Source organism: Sinocyclocheilus grahami, unplaced genomic scaffold (genome assembly GCF_001515645.1).
Source record: "Sinocyclocheilus grahami isolate Dianchi unplaced genomic scaffold, SAMN03320097.WGS_v1.1 scaffold16.1, whole genome shotgun sequence".
NCBI lineage: Eukaryota > Metazoa > Chordata > Actinopteri > Cypriniformes > Cyprinidae > Sinocyclocheilus > Sinocyclocheilus grahami.
Window position 1 is genome coordinate 865,189 of NW_015505195.1, and position 21,672 is coordinate 886,860.

The 21,672-nt window shown below is 36.4% G+C and overlaps 3 protein-coding genes and 1 pseudogene across 6 annotated transcripts in view; all 4 read left to right on the forward strand.

Moving 5' to 3' along the window:
* LOC107603235 (spermine oxidase-like) overlaps positions 1–7,276 on the forward strand; it is a 23,309-nt gene extending 16,033 nt beyond the window's left edge. For 2 of the 4 annotated variants that reach the window (XM_016295981.1, XM_016295999.1), the window contains 7 exons: positions 4,127–4,292; positions 4,944–5,373; positions 5,466–5,713; positions 5,881–6,130; positions 6,337–6,449; positions 6,609–6,766; positions 6,938–7,276. In XM_016295981.1, the coding sequence (XP_016151467.1) occupies positions 4,142–4,292; positions 4,944–5,373; positions 5,466–5,713; positions 5,881–6,130; positions 6,337–6,449; positions 6,609–6,766; positions 6,938–7,099 (1,512 nt within the window). In that variant the 5' untranslated portion in view covers positions 4,127–4,141 and the 3' untranslated portion in view covers positions 7,100–7,276. Of the gene's footprint in view, positions 1–3,857; positions 3,980–4,126; positions 4,293–4,943; positions 5,374–5,465; positions 5,714–5,880; positions 6,131–6,336; positions 6,450–6,608; positions 6,767–6,937 lie in introns of those variants that run through there. The other 2 variants (XM_016295990.1, XM_016296007.1) reach the window with 2 other exon arrangements.
* A 778-nt stretch (positions 7,277–8,054) lies between these two features.
* LOC107549705 (39S ribosomal protein L55, mitochondrial-like) lies at positions 8,055–8,725 on the forward strand (the record flags this gene model as incomplete). The annotated part of the gene is made up of 2 exons (XM_016230893.1): positions 8,055–8,252; positions 8,491–8,725. Coding segments are annotated over 2 exons (348 nt in total), but the record flags the coding sequence as incomplete, so codon positions are not given.
* Positions 8,726–9,030: 305 nt separating this feature from the next.
* Positions 9,031–14,592, forward strand: LOC107550250 (sodium/glucose cotransporter 4-like; annotated as a pseudogene).
* Positions 14,593–15,280: 688 nt separating this feature from the next.
* Positions 15,281–20,291, forward strand: LOC107603255 (glutamate--cysteine ligase regulatory subunit-like). The gene is made up of 7 exons (XM_016296019.1): positions 15,281–15,587; positions 17,512–17,577; positions 18,107–18,191; positions 18,277–18,333; positions 19,305–19,507; positions 19,593–19,707; positions 19,836–20,291. The coding sequence occupies exons 1-7, from the start codon at positions 15,465–15,467 to the stop codon at positions 20,006–20,008; spliced, it is 822 nt and encodes a 273-aa protein (XP_016151505.1). The 5' UTR covers positions 15,281–15,464; the 3' UTR covers positions 20,009–20,291.
* The last annotated feature ends 1,381 nt before the right edge of the window (positions 20,292–21,672 follow it).

The window sequence follows — 21,672 nt, forward strand, 5'->3', positions numbered from 1 at the left end:
TATTCTAATTGGTTGAGATAGTGAATTGGTGGGTTTTTGTTAAATGTGAGCCAAAATCATCACAATTAAAAGAACCAAAGACAAACTATTTCAGTCTGTGTGCATTGAATTTATTTAATACACGAGTTTCACAATTTGAATTGAATTACTGAAATAAATGAACTTTTCCATGACATTCTAATTTATTGAGATGCACCTGTGTATATATATATATATATATATATATATATATATATATATATATATTCTGTGGTGACTGAAATGTATAAGGCATTTAGTTTAGCCATTCTGTTAATAAAATATGGTTAAGCATGTTATTTAATGCAGTCCTTTGATAATTTAATATTAAGATGAGTTTCTAAAAAAAATGTATGGGAGGAGTTGATCTGTTGTCACTATCTAATGGCCTTCCCCTGTGTGAGAAGATGAGAGCTTTTGGCTTGGCGTCTCAAATTTCCTTTTGATTCCCCTGCCCTGGTAGACAGGAGCCACTGAGGCATGATGATTACATGAGTGAACATAATCATACCTTTCTCTCAGCCATGCTCTCATTAGTCTTACAAATACAGCTATGCCAGTTAGGTGATTTTGAGACAAGCAGATGACATGACTGGCATACCCATCTCTTGTATCAGAAGGCAGGGTGGGCAGGACCGGGGGGACCATTCACCCATTGTACCAGGACAAACTGAGAGCTCACCAGCAGGCACACAATGAGCTCTGTGAGGCACAAAACAAATGTAGTATTGTTTGGGCTACTTTTTGCTGTTTCCTGTGCTGGGAGAAAGTTGCACCCACACAGAGCTCTGGAGCTTCTGTCATCTTTGGTCCATACCACCAACTTGAAGGCCTACTGCATCCTTTTGTGCAAGCGAAAAATGTATTTGATCAATGCATATGAAAATAGAATTTATCACACAATTCATAATCAACATTTACCTAAAGACATCAATGTTTATTCGTCACACACACTGGCAGTGAATGTGGATTAAAATGTGGATAAAAGGAGGAATGGACTATTACCACTAAATATCAAATCAAATGCCATCTGCAAATAAATGATAATACACAGTTCTCAGAAATAACTTTTCAGTAATTTTTTCCAACTTGTATCTATTATTAACCCGAATCATATTCATAAAGCTTGACAACAGAAAGTGTCTAAGACTTTTTGTTTTCATTTTAAAAAATATATCTATTTTGTTATATTTTCAAACCTAATACTGTAAACGTTTTTAAACATTTTGTGAATTGTTTTGATTGAAACATATGCTTGTGCTATATTTCTTTAAAATAAATGCCACTTGTTTTATATGTTGATATATAATGCAAAGACATTTGTGTATTTTTTAGTTCATATATTTTTTAATATATATAAATATCAATACACACCATTATATATAATGCAGATATGTTAATGAACAGTATATATTGTGTCTGGGGGCTTTGGGTTTTTGGGGTGGGCCTGTCTGTCGACAAACAGAGAATCCAGTTCGATGTTGCCCCTGGATTCTCCTGCACTGACAAGTTCCTTCATTGAAAAGTGAAAAATGGCTCCATGGGAAAAAGCACTAATACTTTCTCAAACTAAACATTCTCCAAATCCCACAATATAATTTAGTCATCATCTAATGATCATGAGAATATGGTCACATTGATGTTTCCAAAACACTCATATTCATATGACCAACGACAGATTTATGATCATTCCTTACAGATAAAAACACATAAACAGCGTGTTGCGTGTGTAAAGCATGAAAAGTATCTTTACAGGGGCACATTTCTCTCACAATGATAAACAGCAATCAAAACTGTCCGTGCATGCAGTCACTGGCTGTCCAAACAAAGATAAACAATGAGAGTGCTGTCACTCCCTCTGAGTGCAGCAGAAGATGCCTGTTGTTTGTTGGTGTAGTCTTTTCACTTCGTTTTTTGCAAAGGCCACAGATTTCACCCCTCACCTGCTTCCCGCTGGATCAGATCTGTTTGACCCTGCTCTGAGACAAAGCACAGACTATTGAAAACTAAGCCTGCATACAATGACGCCAAAAGATGATAAATTACACCGATGATGAATTAATGTCACAATAAGGTCATTGATTCATCCAAGCCTGGCTGAACAAAAGGTCGGCTCGACTTGTGACAAAAGTGAATGGCTTAGTGCTCCACTGGCCAGACTCTGGGTGTTGAAAAGTGTCAGCTTTGCAAAGCAGCTGAAAGTGCAGATAGATGAACATAGAAGACACTTATTAAGAATGAATGTGTCAGTCAGCTTATTATAATTTAGCATTGAGTGCTTCTGTGCTGCAGTACATCTGTTTTAAAAAAATCTGTTAAACAGAGAAAGCCTAAGGACAAGACATTTTATCATTAAAGAAAAGGAAGTGCACCTGTTCTTGTTCTAAGAAAATATTCTTGGCTCATATTGGTCGGAATAGGATGCTAATATTTCGCCTCAGGTCATGTTGTTCGGCATGGTTAGTACAAAACACGTTAAGCTAAAGCTAAATCACTAAATCACCTGAATACAAATAAAATAAAATAATCAAGTACATAGTACTTTATCCTATACTTTTCTTTTACATATAATTTTCTCTGACACTTTTAGTTATATATATATACTATATAACTATAAGTAACATATAGTGCACTTATAACTTATAAGGGAGACACTTAATCTGGTGTTCCCTGTCTTGCTCAAAGGAACAGTGTAACATCAGTCCTGCTGAAGTTGAATTCAAATATAGTCAGAGGTGGACAGTAACTAAGTACATTTACTTGAGTATTGTACTTAAGTACACTTTTTGAGTATCTGTACTTTACTTGAGTATTATTTTTTCTGGGAACTTATGACTTTAACTTCACTACATTTGAAAGACAAATATTGTACTTTTCACTCTACTACATTTCTGTCAGGGTCCTCGAAGTATAGAAAGTCGTTATTATATAGCAGCTTTGAAAGTCAGTAGGTGATTTTTTTCTTCTCTAAAACTTGACTTTCTTTTTTTCAGACAGTTTATCAGTAATCACTCTTGTAGGGCTACATGAAGAGATTTCCCTGCATTTTTTGAACACGCAGACCGTTCTGTGTGTGACATCAAAGTACTGCAAGAGCGATTATACGGCATTTAAAATGTTTGTTTTGATGTCAAATAAGTCTTGCTGTTTTGCTTTTTTGTTAAAGCAGTGTTGCTGTTGTAAAGTTATACATCTACGGTTGTGTTGTTGGTTTTTAAAGCAGGTTCAATTTTTTTTTCTTCCTTATCACTCTGTATTTACAGGATTTCACTGTCCACTCTGTTCAAATGTGGATGAATGGCTACACATAGATGTGTGCCACACTGTCAGAGCTGTGTGAGATCACTACCATCCTGCTTTTGTGGGGTGGATAGGGGTGTTAAATATTTATTTATGGGTTTTTTCCCCCCATAGGTTTTTAACATTCTAAAAGCTCTTTATTCCAAAGATACTACAAGCTAGTCAGTGTATTCAGCAGGTGTAATGTATTCTAAGTTGCTTCAGAAGTATTGCAAGTATTACGTACAACAATAAAACAGTGCATTGACATAAAAAAGGACATTTACTTTTGGTACTTAAGTACTTTTAAAAGCAAGTACTTCGGTACTTTTACTTAAGTAAAAATCTGTCTTTACTTGTAATGGAGTAATATTTGACCAGCAGTATCTGAACTTTCACTCAAGTAATGGAGTTGAGTACTTTGTCCGCCTCTGATATATAGTCCATTACAAGTGTGCAAAATTAGACTTAATTTCTTAGGCTTTTCTGCCCCCTATTGGAGAAATATGCATACAACGAGCCGAGAAACAAAAACAGCAGGATGTGTTTTTCCCACTTCGGGCTCAGAAAATATCGCCGCCTCTGAATCAAAATTAAGTAATAGCCGTAAAACAGGAAGTAGAACTAAGCGATACAACGACACGGTAGAAAGTGGATAGTCTGCATTTAGCGCCGTTACAAAGTAAGCAAAGACTTTTTAGTTAGCTAATTTAGTCAATTTAGGCTAAAACTATAATTGAATTCAACCAGAGCTATAGAAGCCTTTCATACGAATGTCAGGAATTGTACTGTCTAAATATGTGTAAGCTGTTATGCATTTTGCTTTGAGTAAGTTGCAGTTGACATGGCAGACAGGAATCCAGCTATTGTGGTGGTCGGTGCTGGAGTGGCAGGACTCGCTGCAGCCAAGAAACTGAAAGAATATGGGTTTAATGACGTCACGGTGCTGGAAGCGTCCGAGAGGGTCGGAGGAAGAGTAGCTACTGCAACTCTAGGTGAATAGCCTTCATTATAGCTCAAATAGAATTACAGTATTAAGTTAAATGTCATAAAATATTAAAAGTTATTCCATAATGTAATACCAATAATGAAATAAAGTATTATTAATAATAATTTTAATGGCTTGTTCTTTTTGTCAATTATATTTATTATTCATAATAATGTTTATTATATGATCATTGTTTTAACAAACAAATAAATGTGTGGTTGTGTGTTAGAGGAAGCTCAAATCTGTGAACCCATGGCTTAGTTTCACTTCCATTAAATATGTATATATATTTGTGTGTGTGTGTGTGCTGTGTCAACAGATTATATCATGTGATTTTAAATCCAATTTATGATGGGACAAGGAACTGACCTTTCATGGCATTTTTTACTTTTATGAGGGTATATTTTCATAAACACACAGTATGTGTGTATGTAGGAAATATGGGGCTTTAAGATAAAATAAAAATATAAATAAGGATACAATTAAGATAAACATAAAACAAAAAGAATTTTTTTGTGCATATTTTATATATCTGGGGCACATCCTGTAACACTTTCTCCTAAGCCCTGGTTAATTTCTGACCCTATAATGCTGTATTCTATGCTGTATTAATATTTAACAATACATATGTTACTGTCTTTCTCTTATTATGTGAAAGGTAATGCATGTGTTGATACCGGAGCACAGTACATCCATGGGGCGTCAGAAGAAAACCCAGTCTACTGTCTACTAAAAAAGTCTGGCCTTCTAAACCAGATCCCTGAGATGGGCGAAGAAGCATTTTATAGTAACAAGGGACACAAAGTAGATGCAAACTTCGCCAGATATGCATATGGAGCTGGGGAAAGCTTCATTCGATATCGTGGCTCCAACACGGGAAAGAGTTTAGGTGAACACTATGCAGAAAAAACCCAGGGTATGATTGACAGCTTGCAAGAAGACAGTGACAAGAGAACGAGAATGCAGAGTATTTTTGCTTTGGTCGGAAAAGACATGCTGATTGACGTTGGAGCTTCAGACCTCCACAGGATCTCTCTTGACTCCTGGCAGTATTATATCAACATGGGTGATAGTCTCAATATTGCAGGGTATGATGGGTTGAGAAGAAGATCTGCATTCATTTGCAATTATTGCTCATTAAATGATTTAATTAGTGTTAAATGTTGTGTATGTATGTCAGTTTCATGTTTCAGCTTGTGGATAAGCTGCTGGAGGACTTCCCTAAAGATCGTTTGCTGCTGAAAAGAGAAGTTAGTAAGATCAAATGGGATGGATCTTTTTGTGTTGCCCCTCCTCATGATGAACTTCTCCTCTCTGCTCACACTGAATCTCCTTCTGAAGAAAAACTCTGCCAGTACCCAGTTTGCATTGTCTGTGAGAATGGAGAAGAGATTGTAGCCGATCATGTAATTGTGACCATTTCATTAGGTATGTGTTGATAAGGATTAAGTATTATGAGTAAGATGCTGTCTGAAGTGAGGACTATGTAATTGCTTAATAGATAAATTTAGCTATTTATAATTGAGAGATCTCTCTCTCTCTCTCTCTCTCTCTCTCTCTCTCTCTGTGTGTGTGTGTGTGTGTGTGTTTTAAAGGTTGCCTAAAAGCACAAGCATCCAGCCTATTCATCCCCAGTCTCCCAACCGAGAAAATGGAGGCCATCGATAAGCTGTGCTTTGGCAGTATTGCCAAGATCTTTTTGGAGTATGAAGAGGCATTCTGGGAAAGTGATGTTGGTACTATCAGCCTCATTTATGAAGATGACACCCCTGCCTCAGTATCCACCAATAAAATGCAGTGGCTCAAGAACATGCAGTTCTTTTCTGTCCTGAGACCCAAAGAAAGGTTCATGTTGTATCAAACTACAGTGACATTTTCAGTAATAATAATAAAAAATAATAAGTAGTAGTAGTAGCATTGTTATTATGACTGTTAATGGTGCAAAAAGCTGTAGTAACATTATTAGTGTACCTCAGGAAAAAAATATAACATGACACCTTTAACATTGTTACTTGTTAGGGTTTATTCATCTTTAATTCTTTCTTTTCTAGGTTTGGCAATATCTTAATTGGCTGGTGTCCAGGAGACATAGCTGACCTGGTTGAAACCATGACAGACGATGAACTCTCAACTGCGATCACTGATCATCTCAAAATGTTCTTAGGTAAAGAATTCTCTTTAGTAAATATCCATATTATTACTTTAGGGTGTTTGCTAATGTGTTAGTTACAAGACTTTAAGGTTTTTAAAAGTTCTAAGAAATGTATTGGTGAAAGGTTTTTCAAAAATATCTTGCGTTTTTAATATTTTCTGTACTTCCAAGGACATTCAAACATTCCTCAGCCGAAATCCATATTCTGCACCAAATGGCGCAGCAACAAGTTCATAAAGGGAACCTACGCTTTCCTCCCCGTTGGTGTTGATGGGAAAGTTATGGACACACTGGCACAACCACTAGTGGGCAGCCAGCATCCTAATAAAGTATGATTTTTTTCTTCTTCTTAATGGATTATCATTTTTATTTAATTATGGGCTATCAAGGAGAAGGTTTTCATACAGAAGTATGTTTAAAAGAGGGTTAGGATTAGGCCCTCCTTTGTTTTCTTTTCTTTGTCAAAGTATTAAAGTGATTTTTCACTTCATATATTTCAGGATCATCAGGTCCTGTTTGCAGGTGAGGCAACAATGAAGACTCTTTATGGCACAGTGCAAGGAGCTCTACTCTCAGGACACAGGGAGGCAGACAGACTGGCAGCACTTTACAAGAAGACAGTGGCTGCCACTTCAGCTACCTCATTGGACAAGCAAGTTTAGAGAGTTAAAAACTGTTGATAATCTAAAAGTAATTCTTTGGGTGATAGTGTCCAAAAACGGAAATGACAGAGAAAGGTTTTTGACAGAGGATGTGATCGCCACCATGAGGCTGCTCTGTGTAAAATAAAAGAATTGTAACAGTTTTTTAAGAGCAGAACTATTTTAATTAAGAAAAAAGACTGAAGTTTTAATATTTTACTGTTGTATACTGTACTTTTTTTTATAGCATATTCTATGTTTTTTTTATGACGAGCTGAACATATGATCAGAATTTCAAACTATGTTTTTAAATAAAATATTGCATGCTACATTGTGGTTTGATTATTAAAATTCTAAGCTGCTGGTTTGCACGAATCTATTTTATTTAGAGGAAAAATAACAGCTATTTCTTCATGGGAACAAAAATCCAAACAGAACGAACAGCGGAACTATTGGCAGTTGCAGCACAAGTTTCCAGGCGGAGCATGTAATGCTGGTACACCCTCGTGCCGTTTGTTGATGGTGACCTTCTTCATTCTGAAGAGTTCTGTTATTATGTTCTTACACTTATGAATATATTTACTACATAGCCGTGTCCAGTGTTGCAAATTTTATGGTCATGGCTTTAAATACAATTGGTCAGCCTTGCATGAGTATATTTAGGTAAGTAAGTTAGTGAACCGATAGCACATTGAGTTCTCTCGTCTTTGGTATAGTGTGGTAGTGAATGTATTTTCGTGTTTAGAGTTATGTATTAGTTTTAAGATATTTTTGTTCCCATTCACAATTTATTAGACCTGCTTATGGAAGGATTTTGCTTTCTTAACTAACGTTATTTCCTTAATGATATAGTGTCTCTATAAACCGTCAATCGATCTGACTTCGCACTGAAGGAGATCAGATGATTCAGGTTCTGACGCTATTTCGTTATTTTTCCATTTTACTACAGCTAGCTTAAACATGAATTTGAATTTCCGTTTATTGTTTAGTCACCCACAGGTGCTTGCAAGCCACATCCACATTTCACACCGCAGCCTTTCAGTCAAACTCCAACAGTACGTGTGTGGTCCGCTTTGGGAGGCAGCAGTATGAGAGTATGCATCCGGTTCTGTTGGTGAGACCTGACGGGTCCACCATCAACATCAGATATAAAGAGCCCAGAAGAATAATGAAGGTTAGTGGTTTATATTCTAGGCTTTTTCGTTAAAGGTACACTTCACCCAAAACTCAATGTCATGTTGATGTAATACTTTATTTTTCAGTTGAACACAAAATTATCAATTTTTTTGAAGAACTGTCTTACAATGGCAGTTCAAAATGTCATCCAGTTTTTTTTTTTTTTTTAAAGGACCTGAGGTTGGTATTTTGAGTCAGTTATCAATAGTTTTTACTGTATTTTGTTCCCCTACCAGATGCCTGTGGACATCACCACCCTCTCGGAGGAGGAGAGGAAAATCAGAATGCGGAAAAGAGAACCGAAGAGGGCAGCAAAACAGAAATTGGATGATTTTGAGGATGATTTCAAAGTTGATGATTACAGCAAATTCTGGAAGAAGAAATGAATGGACTGATGCAGTTGAATGCCTCATTCAGACTATTTACGTATGTTTTCTCATGTACAATATTGCAATTTTGTTTTTTATGTCACTCTGCAATTAAAAAGTCTTGCAATGTTTGTTGTCATTCTCTGCCTTTTTTATTTGTTGCTAAATTGCAGCATTAACTTTTTTTCTTAAGTATTCTTATATATATATATATATATATATATACTGTACTGATCAAAAGTGCTTAATTTTTTACAGTTTTTAGGAATTAATACATTTAGATTATTATGCTTTATGTGTCATAATGCGTAACTCTCAGCATTGCATTCTCTGGAACAGGCTGATTAATTATTAATGAAGTTAGCACCTGCTTCAAAGTTCACACTTTTGCCTCAGGCATTGTACAAAATGCCAGCTTCAGCTGAGCTTGTAACGGGCACCCCAGAGCCCGAGGTGCCTAGGAAGTTTACTTTGGAGGCTGCTGTTATTGCTGTGGTTGTGGTTTATTTTGTGTTTGTGTTGGCAGTCGGAATATGGGTAAGTGAAAGTCTGCAGCCTAGTAATATTTGCATTGATGTAGAGAATCCTGTAATTGTTGATGCAGAGATAGAACTGGTGTGTTTTTGATTTGAAGTCCTCAATCGGAGCCGACAGTGGGTGGATACTTCTTGGCTGGACGATCCATGACCTGGTGGCCAGTGAGTTTTTGTGTGTTTACTTTAATGAAGCTGGAATTGTTTATTTTGTGGATGTCTACAAGGAAGCATCTTGATTTTTAAAGTCCTTATCTGGAAAGCGGAAATAATGAAATCAACAGACTCTCCTAAAATATATATTTTTTCATGTAAACACATTATGAAGTGAATGTGTTTTACATTAAATAAATGAAATAATATATAACAGTTTTACACATCATGTTCACAGATAATTTGTGTTTAGTGTGAAGAAATGTCTTTTTCAGCTTGATTTATCATAGCTTTGTTTAGTTTTGAGAGTGTTTTCTCAGTATGTCTCTCTTGTGTTGTGTTTCAACAGATTGGAGCCTCTTTGATGTCGAGTAACGTAGGCAGCGGTCTGTTCATTGGATTAGCAGGAACAGGAGCCGCAGGGGGACTCGCAGTCGGGGGATTTGAGAGGAATGTACGACTGACAAATCAGTCCTCATCCTACAAGCTTTCAGTGTTACAGTAATTACTAATTTCACTTGTAGTTGTCTAAGGCTAAGCAAATGTTTGACCGTTTTAATGCATCACATGCTGAAACAAAACATCTTATCAGACATCAAGTATGATGCTCTTTAGGCAGCATGGGTCCTCATTGCCTTGGGCTGGATCTTTGTGCCCGTGTATATTTCTGCTGGAGTGGTCACAATGCCAGAGTATCTGAGAAAGAGGTCCGGGGGTCAGCGCATCCGAATCTACATGAGTGTGCTCTCTCTCATCCTCTACATTTTCACCAAGATATCAGTAAGACTCCTTAGTTTAATAAATGTGAATGAAGTATTATTAAATAATATATAACAATTATTCTGTATTTTTTATATATGTATTGAATATATTTGTTAAGCATTTGTTAAGCAAACTTGTTATATATTAATTTAAAATAAAATAACAGTACATTAATACAAACGGAAACTTTCCAAAACTGGAAGAAAAAAAATGGTAATCTGATATACAATTAGAAAAAAAGTATTCAATTACAAAAATATGCAAATTAGAAGGACAAGAGGACTTTATATTGTTATGTATTGTTTTAAATTTAAATTATAATGATAAATGAGTCTAGCATGAATGAAAAAAAACCATATATAACTATTATTTTATCATAAAGCATGTTTTTTATTGATACTTAAGCCAAAGCGCAACAATACAATATGCTATGAAGTCTACAATAACAGTAAACAACAAATAGCATTTCAGCATAGTTGTAAGTTTTAATGTATGTGTAATAAAGTTATTCATAATCTTAACCGTGTTCTTTCCAGACAGACACTTTCCAGGCTGGGATGGGACCTGTATGTCTCCACCGTTGTGCTGCTAGTCGTCACTGCACTCTATACGATAGCTGGTAATAAAACAACACATAAATGACTGATACTTTCGATAACTTAGGGGGTCAGCATGGGTCACAGCATTATGCCTAAATGTGATTCTAGATGAAATGCTTAAATTGGTGGCTTGTTTTAATGCAGGTGGCCTGACAGCGGTTATATACACTGATGCCTTTCAGACCGTCATCATAATAGGAGCATTTGTCCTCATGTTCATAGGTATAGATCTCTCGCTGATGAAATGTTATACTTACAAGAATTATTCCAGGGTAAGAACAGTGATTGCATTTCAATTGAATTTCCCCTGACAGCATTCAACAAAGTTGGCTGGTGTGAGGGTTTGCTGGTTCAGTATGAGAGAGCTGTACCTGCTATCACAGTTCCCAACACCACTTGTCATCTTCCTCGGTCCGACGCCTTTCATATCTTCAGAGATCCAGTGACAGGAGATGTTCCTTGGCCAGGCCTAATTTTTGGACTCACTGTTCTGGCCACATGGGTGTGGTGCACAGACCAGGTGAATTTATAATACTGTAGATTTTTGCTTGAATTAGTATTCAGCAGAGGATTTCACAAATTTGTCTCTTTAAGCGTAAAAATTGTTTTACAGCAAGCAGTTGCATCTGTTTCATGTTTGAAGGTGATAGTGCAAAGGTCTCTCTCTGCCAAAAACTTGTCCCATGCCAAAGGCGTTTCGGTACTCGGTGGCTACCTCAAGGTCTTCCCTCTGTTCTTCGTCGTTATGCCAGGAATGATCAGCAGAGCTCTCTACCCAAGTACTACTCAGTCATTCCTTGCGTTTCCCCTAATCTATGGTCTGGATTTAAGAAAGATGTTACCTAAACATTTGTTTAACCCATAAAACGGGGTTTAATGGACTATTCACACCATTAATTTGCATAAATGTAAAATCTCTACTTTTATGGTTAGTAGTAGTAGTTAGTAGTAGTAGTAGTTTATGCATTTTCTAGATGAAGTAGGATGTGTGGATCCTGGTGAGTGTATGGAGATCTGTGGGGCCAGTGTTGGCTGCTCTAACATTGCCTACCCAAAGTTAGTTGTGGAGATCATGCCAGTGGGTATGACAACCTTATGTTTTTTTCAGAATAATCAGATGTGATTTTTCAATTTGTTGAAATTTGTTGTTCTGTCCACTAGGATCATTTTAACAAAATTAATTCGATCGAAAATGTTAATAAACTAACAGTTGTTCTAAATAGCATCAATAGTATAATTATATTATAATAAAATATTTAAATTATAATATATATCTGTGATAAATTATAATAGATGTTATAATTTAAGTCTCTATAGTTACTTTTCCTTATTTTTTAAGAGAAACGTTAATGTTACTTTTGCCAGAATTTCAATTTTAAGCTTTTCTACCCAGTTCTTTTATGATACGATTTTGATAAGACAGTTTGAAGATCATAATGGCTAAACATATTTCAAAGTACTTTTTAAGTGCCTTCAAAATGCCTCATTCAAATAATTTATGTAGTGAGAGAGAGCCTATAATGCTCTTGTACAAAAAAAAAAAAGGGATGCTCCGATATGATCAAATATGTTGACTGCTACAACAGAGATTACAGAGCAACAATGATGTTCCTCTTGTTCTTGATTTGCTAATGCATTCTTTCTTTCCTTGTAATTGTGTTGTAGGTTTGAGGGTCTGATGATCGCTGTAATGATGGCAGCACTCATGTCCTCTCTCACCTCTCACCATGGACATATGGCAACTTAATCGGCACCGGGCCACTGAGAGAGAGCTCATGGTAGTGGGCAGATAGTCTGTTAAATGTTTCGTGGAAAAACTTTCATTTTGAACATACAGTATTTTTCAGAAATAAACTGAAGTATCTAAAAGAAGTGAATGCTGTCATTATATGCTTACAAACTAGTTCAACGAAAGTGGAAGCAGTCCACCACCAATTCCACCAAGTGGTTTAACCACATCAGGGTGGTTTTGTTGACCTGTTTTGGGGCGATAAAGGCACCATTTGAGCTTTCAGTGTCAGTGAGGCTCATGAAACACGAATAAGTTCAAAATCAAATCAGACCAGTTGTCCTTTTCCATAATATACACTTTTATTTTACTGAACAGCCTGAGTCTCATGGGTCTTAATTGCTGCTGTTTACTTACATCCACAGGGTGTTCATTTTATTGCTAGTGGCCCTGAGCATTGTGTGGATTCCAGTCATTCAAGCAGCTAATAGTGGACAACTCTTTAACTACATTCAGTCAATCACTAGCTACCTGGCATCTCCCATCACCACAGTGTTCATTATGGCAATCTTATGGGGGCGAGTAAATGAACAGGTGAATTAATAAACCTTTTCTTGTGCCCATGCAATAAAGTGAAAGTTCAATGGCCTATTACACTTGATGCATTTATTTAAAAAAGTTTGTATAACATTCAAGTTAAGTTGTTTTCTTTTTATCTTGCACAGGGTGCTTTTTGGGGTCTGATGGTGGGACTAGTGGTGGGCACTGTGAGGATGGTAATGGAATTTGTGTACAGTCCCCCATCATGCAGAGAAAAAGACCTGCGTCCTGCCCTGCTGAAAGATGTGCACTACCTGTATTTTGCTCTCATCCTGCTTGCACTGACAGCTCTGATCATCACAGCTTTCAGCCTCTGCACGGCACCTATTCCAGAGCAACATGTAACTATGGATCGCGATCCAAATACATACACATTTAAAGAATTCTTTATCCACTTGTATACAAAAGTACAAAAAGGAGATAAATGCTACATACCCAATTACACGGGGACTTTGCATGCATTTATATTGGTTTAAAATGTTTAAAAAATGCATATAACAGACTAATCCCACTCCTAAAAACATTTAGCATTTTTTGTTTAATTTTAGTGATTAATTGTAATTTAATTCATTTATGAACCACTTTCTTCCCTATTAATGTCCACAAAAATAAGTTTTGTCAGGTTTTAGCTACTCAAAGTACCAACACATGTACACTACCTTCATTTTGAAAATGTATTTATGTAGACAAGACTTTCATTTCTTTATTGGCATTAAAAACAGCAAAGAAAGAATGTATAATGTATTATTTATTTATATATTGGTTATACTTTATTTCGATAGTCCACTTTAGACACTCTACTAACTATAAGTAACTTTGCAACTAACTCTCAATTAACTTGCAACTGTATGTAATCTAACTCTAGGTTAGGGTTAGTAGAATAAGTTGCAAAGTTACTTATAGTCAGTAGAATGTCTGTGGGGGGACCATCACAATAAAGTATCAGATATTAAGCAGACAGTCTACTAATACTCTAACGACTGGTAGTTGACATGCAGTAACAAAGTTAATTATAGTTAGTTGAAGGTCTAAAGTAGACTATCAACAATAAAGTATCAGATATTAAGCAGACAGTCTACTAATACTCTAACGACTGGTAGTTGACATGCAGTTACAAAGTTAATTATAGTTAGTTGAAGGTCTAAAGTAGACTATCAAAATAAAGTGTTGCCTACATATTTATATGAACAAAACATATTATTGAAGACAATATTTTAGTAGAAACACACTGAACATGAGCTAATATAACACTTATATTTCATTTTAGCTCGTTCGTTTGACCTGGTGGACAAGACTGGGCTAGAGGGTCCCAACCAGCAGGCTCTGCTCCGAGCACTACAGAGTCAGAGGGGTCGGATGAGGATACGCCTGCATGGTGGAAGCGTGCTGGAATGTGGCTGTGTGGTCTCTCCCATGTGGCTAAACGAGATGAGTGAGGAGGAACAGAAGGCTCTGGAAAGGAAACTCACCAGTATTGAAGAAGACCACACCTGGAAGACTGTCTGCAATGTTAATGCCCTTATTTTACTCACTGTCAATGTCTTTCTTTGGGGGTACTTTGCGTAAATAGCTTGGAAGGACCCCTTTTTTTGTTGTTTGTTTTTTGGTTTTGTAAGAAACTCTACAATACTGGTGAAAAACACATCTGGTTGTCTGCAATTAAATGCTTTCGTTTTATGTTGTCAATGTCTTTTTTTTTTTTTTTACTTTAATGTACAATAAAAGTTGTGAATAGCACATTTTTGCTGTTATTTTGGTGAGTTGATTTTTTATTTAAAAAAGTCCGATTTTGTATTAACTTTTAATTTGAAAGTTTATTAAAAGCAGCTTGCTGTCACAGTGATAACTAAACATATATACTGTAATAATGCGTGCTGTGTCATAATGACAAAGCAAAAAAAGTAAGATGCCTCTAATCATTCTCACTCAGGGGCGGGGCTTCACCAGGCTGTAAGATAAGATAATATTATATTATAACTTATTAAAATACTAAACATTTATATATTTCATATTTTAGTTGGTCTCCTCAACAATTGTTTTCATTGATGAGCATGCAGTGTAGAAATGAACAGATTAGTGATTCTTATGATGCACTTCTTGTCTTTATAAATAAACAAGCTTGAAAGCCAGCAGCTTTGTTATCATTATTGAAGAATGGGGTCCTTTGAATATTGTGTTGGACAATAGGGGGCCTCAGAAAGTTTGAACGTTGCATTAAATCACTCATCCGATCCATTTTGGGCTGATCCTCGCCAGGTTTTCCAGCGCAACCCATCCATATTCTTAATGTGGGCGTGAAACTCTCTGCTCTAACCTCCTCTCTACTTGAATGAACTACAAGTTCAAAGTCATACTACACTGTTTAGTGTACTCGAGAGAGAGGGAAACATTGTACCCGAGGGTATTCTACGGTTAATAGTTACATATAGACAGCACTTGTTTCCAGTCACCGATTTTTACGGAGCAATGGAGCCTCATGTAAATGCGAAGCAGCTTTTTAATCACGCGACAACCCTAAAGCTTCACACGGGGAATTTAGTCAACCGCAGTCGACTTAAGAAGAAATGTCCGTCTTCAACTAGCGAGGAGGTAAGTGACATGAGTTTGTGGTGCTCGTGGTGCATCTTGGTCCATTTTGGCAAAACGGGCATAGCATGTTTTACAGTGTGATATTGTTCGGTGAAGGAGTTTGGCCAAGGGTCACCCCATTATTTATGATAAGGTTGTCGTTGCTTTTGTGAAGTCCGATTCTTTTTTTTTAACATCGGCTCCTTCGGACGGTTCATTCACCGAACCGATTCACAGAATCTTTTGAGACGTCACTCGTGTTCCTGGACGTATCATCTACGAACGCTTAAAAAGAGTCAATACGTATGTTTTCAATATTGATTCTAAATAATGTGTTGTTTTAGTTGTAGACACTGGATTTTGTGTGCACTTGTTTTGTATTTGGATTCTGTCGTGATTAACCTAATTAGGTTAATTATACTTTTCCTCGATATATTGTCATTACTGTTCGAAAAAAAAATTGGTGATATGGTTCTTTGTTTATGTTCCGGCATGACTCCCACCTTACAGTCGAAAGCTTTGCGAATCGGTTCAGTCGAATCATTCAGATCGACTCGGCTCACAATAACGATTCCGGAGCTAAAATATATGATGCGTCTTCTTCTATTAATGACGTCAGTGGCGAGTGTGCCTCGTGCTGCTCATGACATGCCACTGTATGCAAAATGCGGTATGAGAAATTGCAATGCCTCGCACTGTTGTTGCATTGACGTTCAAATGCTCAGGGTTTTGTTCTACCTTCTTTAGTTGTAGTTGTGAGTACAAGCAATGCTTCTGCCTAGTAACACTTGCTGATAGAGTGTACATAATTAAATGTGACCTGACCCGACATGCTGGAATGAAGGATGATACAATGTCATGCTGATGTAGATTTTCATCAGAATGTCTCATAAGCTCAACAGATGATTGACAAATGACTGTGCATTTTATATTCACTGGCTAAAATCTCTCTAACATCCAATAATAAAAATGTGGCTTATTGTTCAAGCCCATGCAAGTGGATCAGTAATGTTTAAATATGTGTATGTGAAGATGGTATTGTAAGATTATAACTAGAAGATGTTAATGATGTCTTGATGTGAATTTTTTCCCTCAACAGTGTATAACAGGGTGTTTCTATGTTTTTCATTTTATTTCATGTTTCTTTTTTTCTGTTTATGAATTTTATACACACACACACACACACACACAGGTTTGTTTTTGTGAAAAGTGGGGACATCCCATAGGCGCAATGTTTTTTCTACTGTACAGACCATATATTCTATTGCCCTACACCAACCCTACCCCTCACAGGAAACTTTGTGCTATTTCAGATTTTCAATACACTCCATTCTGTGTGATTTATAAGCGTTTTGAAAAGTGGGGACATGGGGTAATGTCCTGAAAAGTCACCTTCTCCTTGTAATACCTATGTCATACCTTTGTCATTATACAAATGTATGTCCTCATTTGTCACAAAAACGCGCGCACACAGAAAACAAGTAGATAGTATAAAAAAATAATAAAGAGTGCTAGTGTTAATCTACAGGTCAGGTGTAGATGGAAGAGATGTGTTTTTAGCTGTTTCTTGAAGATGGCTAAGGACTCAGCTGCTCGGATTGAGTTGGGCAGATGATTGTGTTTTTTGGGGGGATGGCCATATAATGCGCCGTTCACTCTCAGAATGCAAGCTTCTGGAGGGCACATAAGTTTGAATTAGTGCATTTATGTAAAGGGGTGCAGAGCCAGTGGTTGTTTCATAGGCAAACATCAATACCTTGAATTTAATGCGAGCAGCTATTGGTAGCCATAATTAAATTATGCACTTTTTTTTTAAATTAGACTTTTCTAAAAAAAGCCTATAGGGCCAAACGTGTCTGTGCCTATGAATATGAAAAGGGTTTGTGAAAGCTGCCAAGATGTTGTTTTTTGTAGCCTGTTGTAACATTTTTTTCTAAATTCACAGCTTCAAGACTGCATCCAAGGCACACTGAGCGAGTGGTTTGCCGCAATGCCGTCATCTCTTGATTCTGTAAGACCTTGCATGACACTCATTGCGAAAGTGGAAAAGGAAACCTTGAGAACTTACAAACAAGCCGTTTTAAGCTAAAAAAAAAATGTCATCTTTGACATATTAAAGATTTGCATGAAATAATCAGACCCCTGAACATAAACAGTTGAGCACTCTATGGATTGTGGGAAAGCAAACTGTCTGTCTCTTTTAGCACCATTAAAGCATATATAGGCAGTGGGATGAAAAGACAGTTGTTATGGTGATTGTGCCTCTGCTCTGGCTCATTCTGCCATTGTCAGCGAATCTGCCTGAGAGCTCAGCGAGTGGAGAGTAAAGGTCTTAGCACACAAAAGGCGAGGCTTATTGATGCATTCCTTTCATGCAGTCCATTATCAAGGTGTCTGATGTTTTCACATGTAAAGTAAAGTGAGTTTCATAGACACAAGATTGCCAAAAAATTATGGAACTATAATGCATAATCCAGTAAGTTATTGGATACTTTCCATGATAGCATAGTTTTGCAATTACTTCTGTTTTTTTTCCTTAGGAGCTTCCCAGTGTTCTGGATTGTACTATTCCAGAAAACACAGAGGCCATCACTCCAGAGGAGAGAGAGGAGCTGAAAGTGTCTGGTGAGGATTACTGATCCTTAGTGCATTAAATAATGCTGCTGCAGTGCATGTGCATGTTATTAAATATGTTTAAATGTCTTTACAGTAAAGCTTTTTCTCACTGAGTCGGACCGTTCATCCATCAGAAGTGCGGTGGACATGGGTATGTTCTGCTTAGTGTGATGCCATTTACATGAAAAGTATTATATTTAATTAGGTAAAACTGATCATGTATATTTACTTAGTGCAAGTTTCTTACCTTAAACTAACTGAATTGAGCATACTAAGAGTGTGTTTTAGACATTTAAGGCTCTAAGAAATATATGAAAAGTATTAGTCTCTAAACCAAGAGATCACATTATATGTTAATTATGATCCATAATTAATTAATATAATAATTTGTAATTCTATAATTACAATACTAAATCATATATTTTATATATTAGAGTATGAAATCAGCAACGTCCTCATGATATGACTAATTTGTGAAGCTTAGGAATAAACTTCATACTTCAAGTGGCATCAAATATGCCTAAGTGGCAGTATTTTTGACCAAATCCCTTTCAAATCACTTAGTCAATATATACATCCCAATGCAGAATCCCTTCTGCTTACCAAGGCTGCATTTATTTGATCAAAAATACATTAAAACATTAAGATTTAGAATTTTTTTAAATACCATTTTAAATAAAAGTTCTGTTTTTTTTATTACTTTAAAATGTAATTCATTTTCAGCATGAATTTTCAGCAGCCATTACTCCAGTCTTCAGTGTCACATGATCCTTCAGAAATCATTTTAATATGCTGATTTTGTCCTCAAGAAACATTTCTTATCATCATTTTAATCATCATCATTAACTTTTTGTGGTTTAACATGATAACGTGATACATGATTTCAGGATTCTTTGATTAATAGAAAGTTCAAAAGATTAAGAACAGCATTTATTTGAAATAGTTTTTTTGTAGCAATGTAAAAGTCTCTACTGTCACTTGTTATTGATTAAATGCATCCTTGCTGAATATTATTTCTTAATTTTTTTTTACTGAGCCCAAACGTTTGAATGGCATTGAATGTGAATATTAAATTCAATTGTTTTGACAATAACCCTCTCTCCTCTTCTCCGTGTTGTTCAGCTCGTCTTTCATTAGGCGTATCTCAGTTGGATTCTGTGATCATTGCTCCACCTCCTCTCCCGGAGGGCGAGGCACAGACGCTGACCCACCTGCAGCCGCTGTGGAAGGAGCTGGAAAGTCTTGTGCAAAGCCAGAAGATCGCTGCCATCGGCACGTCGGACTTGGACAAAACTCTCTTAGAGCAGCTCTATAACTGGGCTCAGGTCTGCTATGAGTGTGTATTTTTTCTGCACATAACAGAATAATTTATCATTTACAATGTATTTTGTACTCTATCATGCTATGCAGGTAAAGCCGAGTAGTAATCAGGTGAATCTGGCCTCGTGCTGTGTGATGCCTCCAGACCTCACTGCATTTGCTAAAGAGTTCGACATACAATTGCTTACTCACAATGACCCCAAAGGTGTGTATTTTATGCTGAGTCATTGCGCTCAATGACTGTGCATGAACTGGTTCTGCAGTTTAATTATAAAACCGCATGAGCAACACCACAGGAAATCTAATGATGCCAAACTTTCTTCTTGTGTCTAGAGCTAATCAGTGTAGCAGGCTTCCAGGAAGCAGTGCAGGGGAGCAGTAAGGACCTGCAGGTGGCCGATTGGAGGCTGGAGTGGGTCTTACGGTACTCTATCATCGTCAAGAGCAGAGGCATCATAAAAGCAAAAGGCTACATAGTTCATGCTAAAAAGAGCAACGACCATTAACATTTCCAGTTTGAACAGGTTTTTTGTTTTTGTTTTGGATTTCTGAAATTTATTCCACTAAATTCAGGGAGCTACTACATCATTGATGCATATTTTAGAGGTGGTTTTCTACTTTTCGAAGGAACAAAAAATTATTCCAACCCACTTGACTCATTTTCACTCATGATTTAGAATATTTAGACAGCTGTCTGTTCTTGTAGATAAATGCAAAGTGCCTTTAGTCTGAGTTTTTTTCTCTCTCTTGACCTGGCCTGGTTTAGTTCTTGCCAGTTATCAAAAGGGTCCAAATGAAATATAAATCAATGGTTGATGGGACAGCAGATTAAGATGCTTCAAATACCAAAAGGTTGTTTTGTAAATCAATGTTGCCCCCGTGATTTTGGTGAAAAACGTTAGGAGATTTTTTTCTGTTTTATTTAAAAATGTTAAACGCATGTTTTTCAAAGAGTGGACCACATAGTTGTAGATTGTTTACTTAAAAATTGAATGTCAAATTTTAAGTCCTGCTGGCGTTTTAAGTTTGTATAATTTATTTTGATTGATGCTTTGCTTCAGTAAATGGTTTTTTTTTTACCTGTTGTCAACAGCTGATTCTATCTCTTTTGCATCCCTTTGTAAACAAAATGCTTTGCTTATCTGATAAAAAATAAATATTCAAATATGTAACTGTATGAGAGGCTGTTAACATGCATGGCATGAACGGCATTGATTCACTGTATATAAAATACTGGAAAATTCCACACTTGCAGGAAAATAATGATTAGTTCCAGTATCTAGCGAATAGCCAGAAAATATATTTTTACCTGTGTTATTTATTCATTGTAATGATGAATCCTGTTGGAGCCAATCATATAAGAGAGATTTTCTTTTATATAATGTACATGTAATTACTATTTTCCCATATTGTGTTAAACATTTTTAATGTGGTTTATAAACTTAGGAATTGAAAATTAAACATGGACTGGCATTGGGTTTCATTCATTTCAATGTTTATATGTTTTTACATTTAGATTGTTTTTTTTTATTTTTTATTAATGAATGTATGAATTAATTTTAATAGTCAAGAGCACAACTGGTTAGAAGGTAAAATCAAGACACAAATCCATATCATTACTTGCAACTCACCCAACACTCAAATCTGGGGCCGATTGCGTAAACCACTTAGGCTAGTCTTAAAGGGGTCATATGATGTTGCTAAAAAGAACATTATTTTGTGTATTTGTTGTAATGAAATGTGTTTATGCGGTTTAAGGTTAAAAAAACATTATTTTCCACATACTGTACATTATTGTTTCTCCTCTATGCCCCACCTTTCTGAAACGCGTCGATTGAAACAAAGCTCATCGGTCTGAAGCGAGGTGTGCTCTGATTGGCCAGCTATCCAGTGCGTTGTGATTGGCCGAATACCTCAAGCGTGTGACAGAAATGTTACGTCCCTTACCATATTGTGATGTCTTGTCTGGCCGGGGCGATGAGACAAAAACATTAAAACCCATTATAAACGAGGCATTTGTTGCATCCAGTGGGGACATAATTACGGATTATAATGACTTATACTGTCTTTTTACGCATTGCGTTGCATCGCGCAGCATCGCGTAAACATAAAACCATGTCTGCATTTGTGATCGGAGAAATGACAAACAACAAGTGCTACTCTACACTGC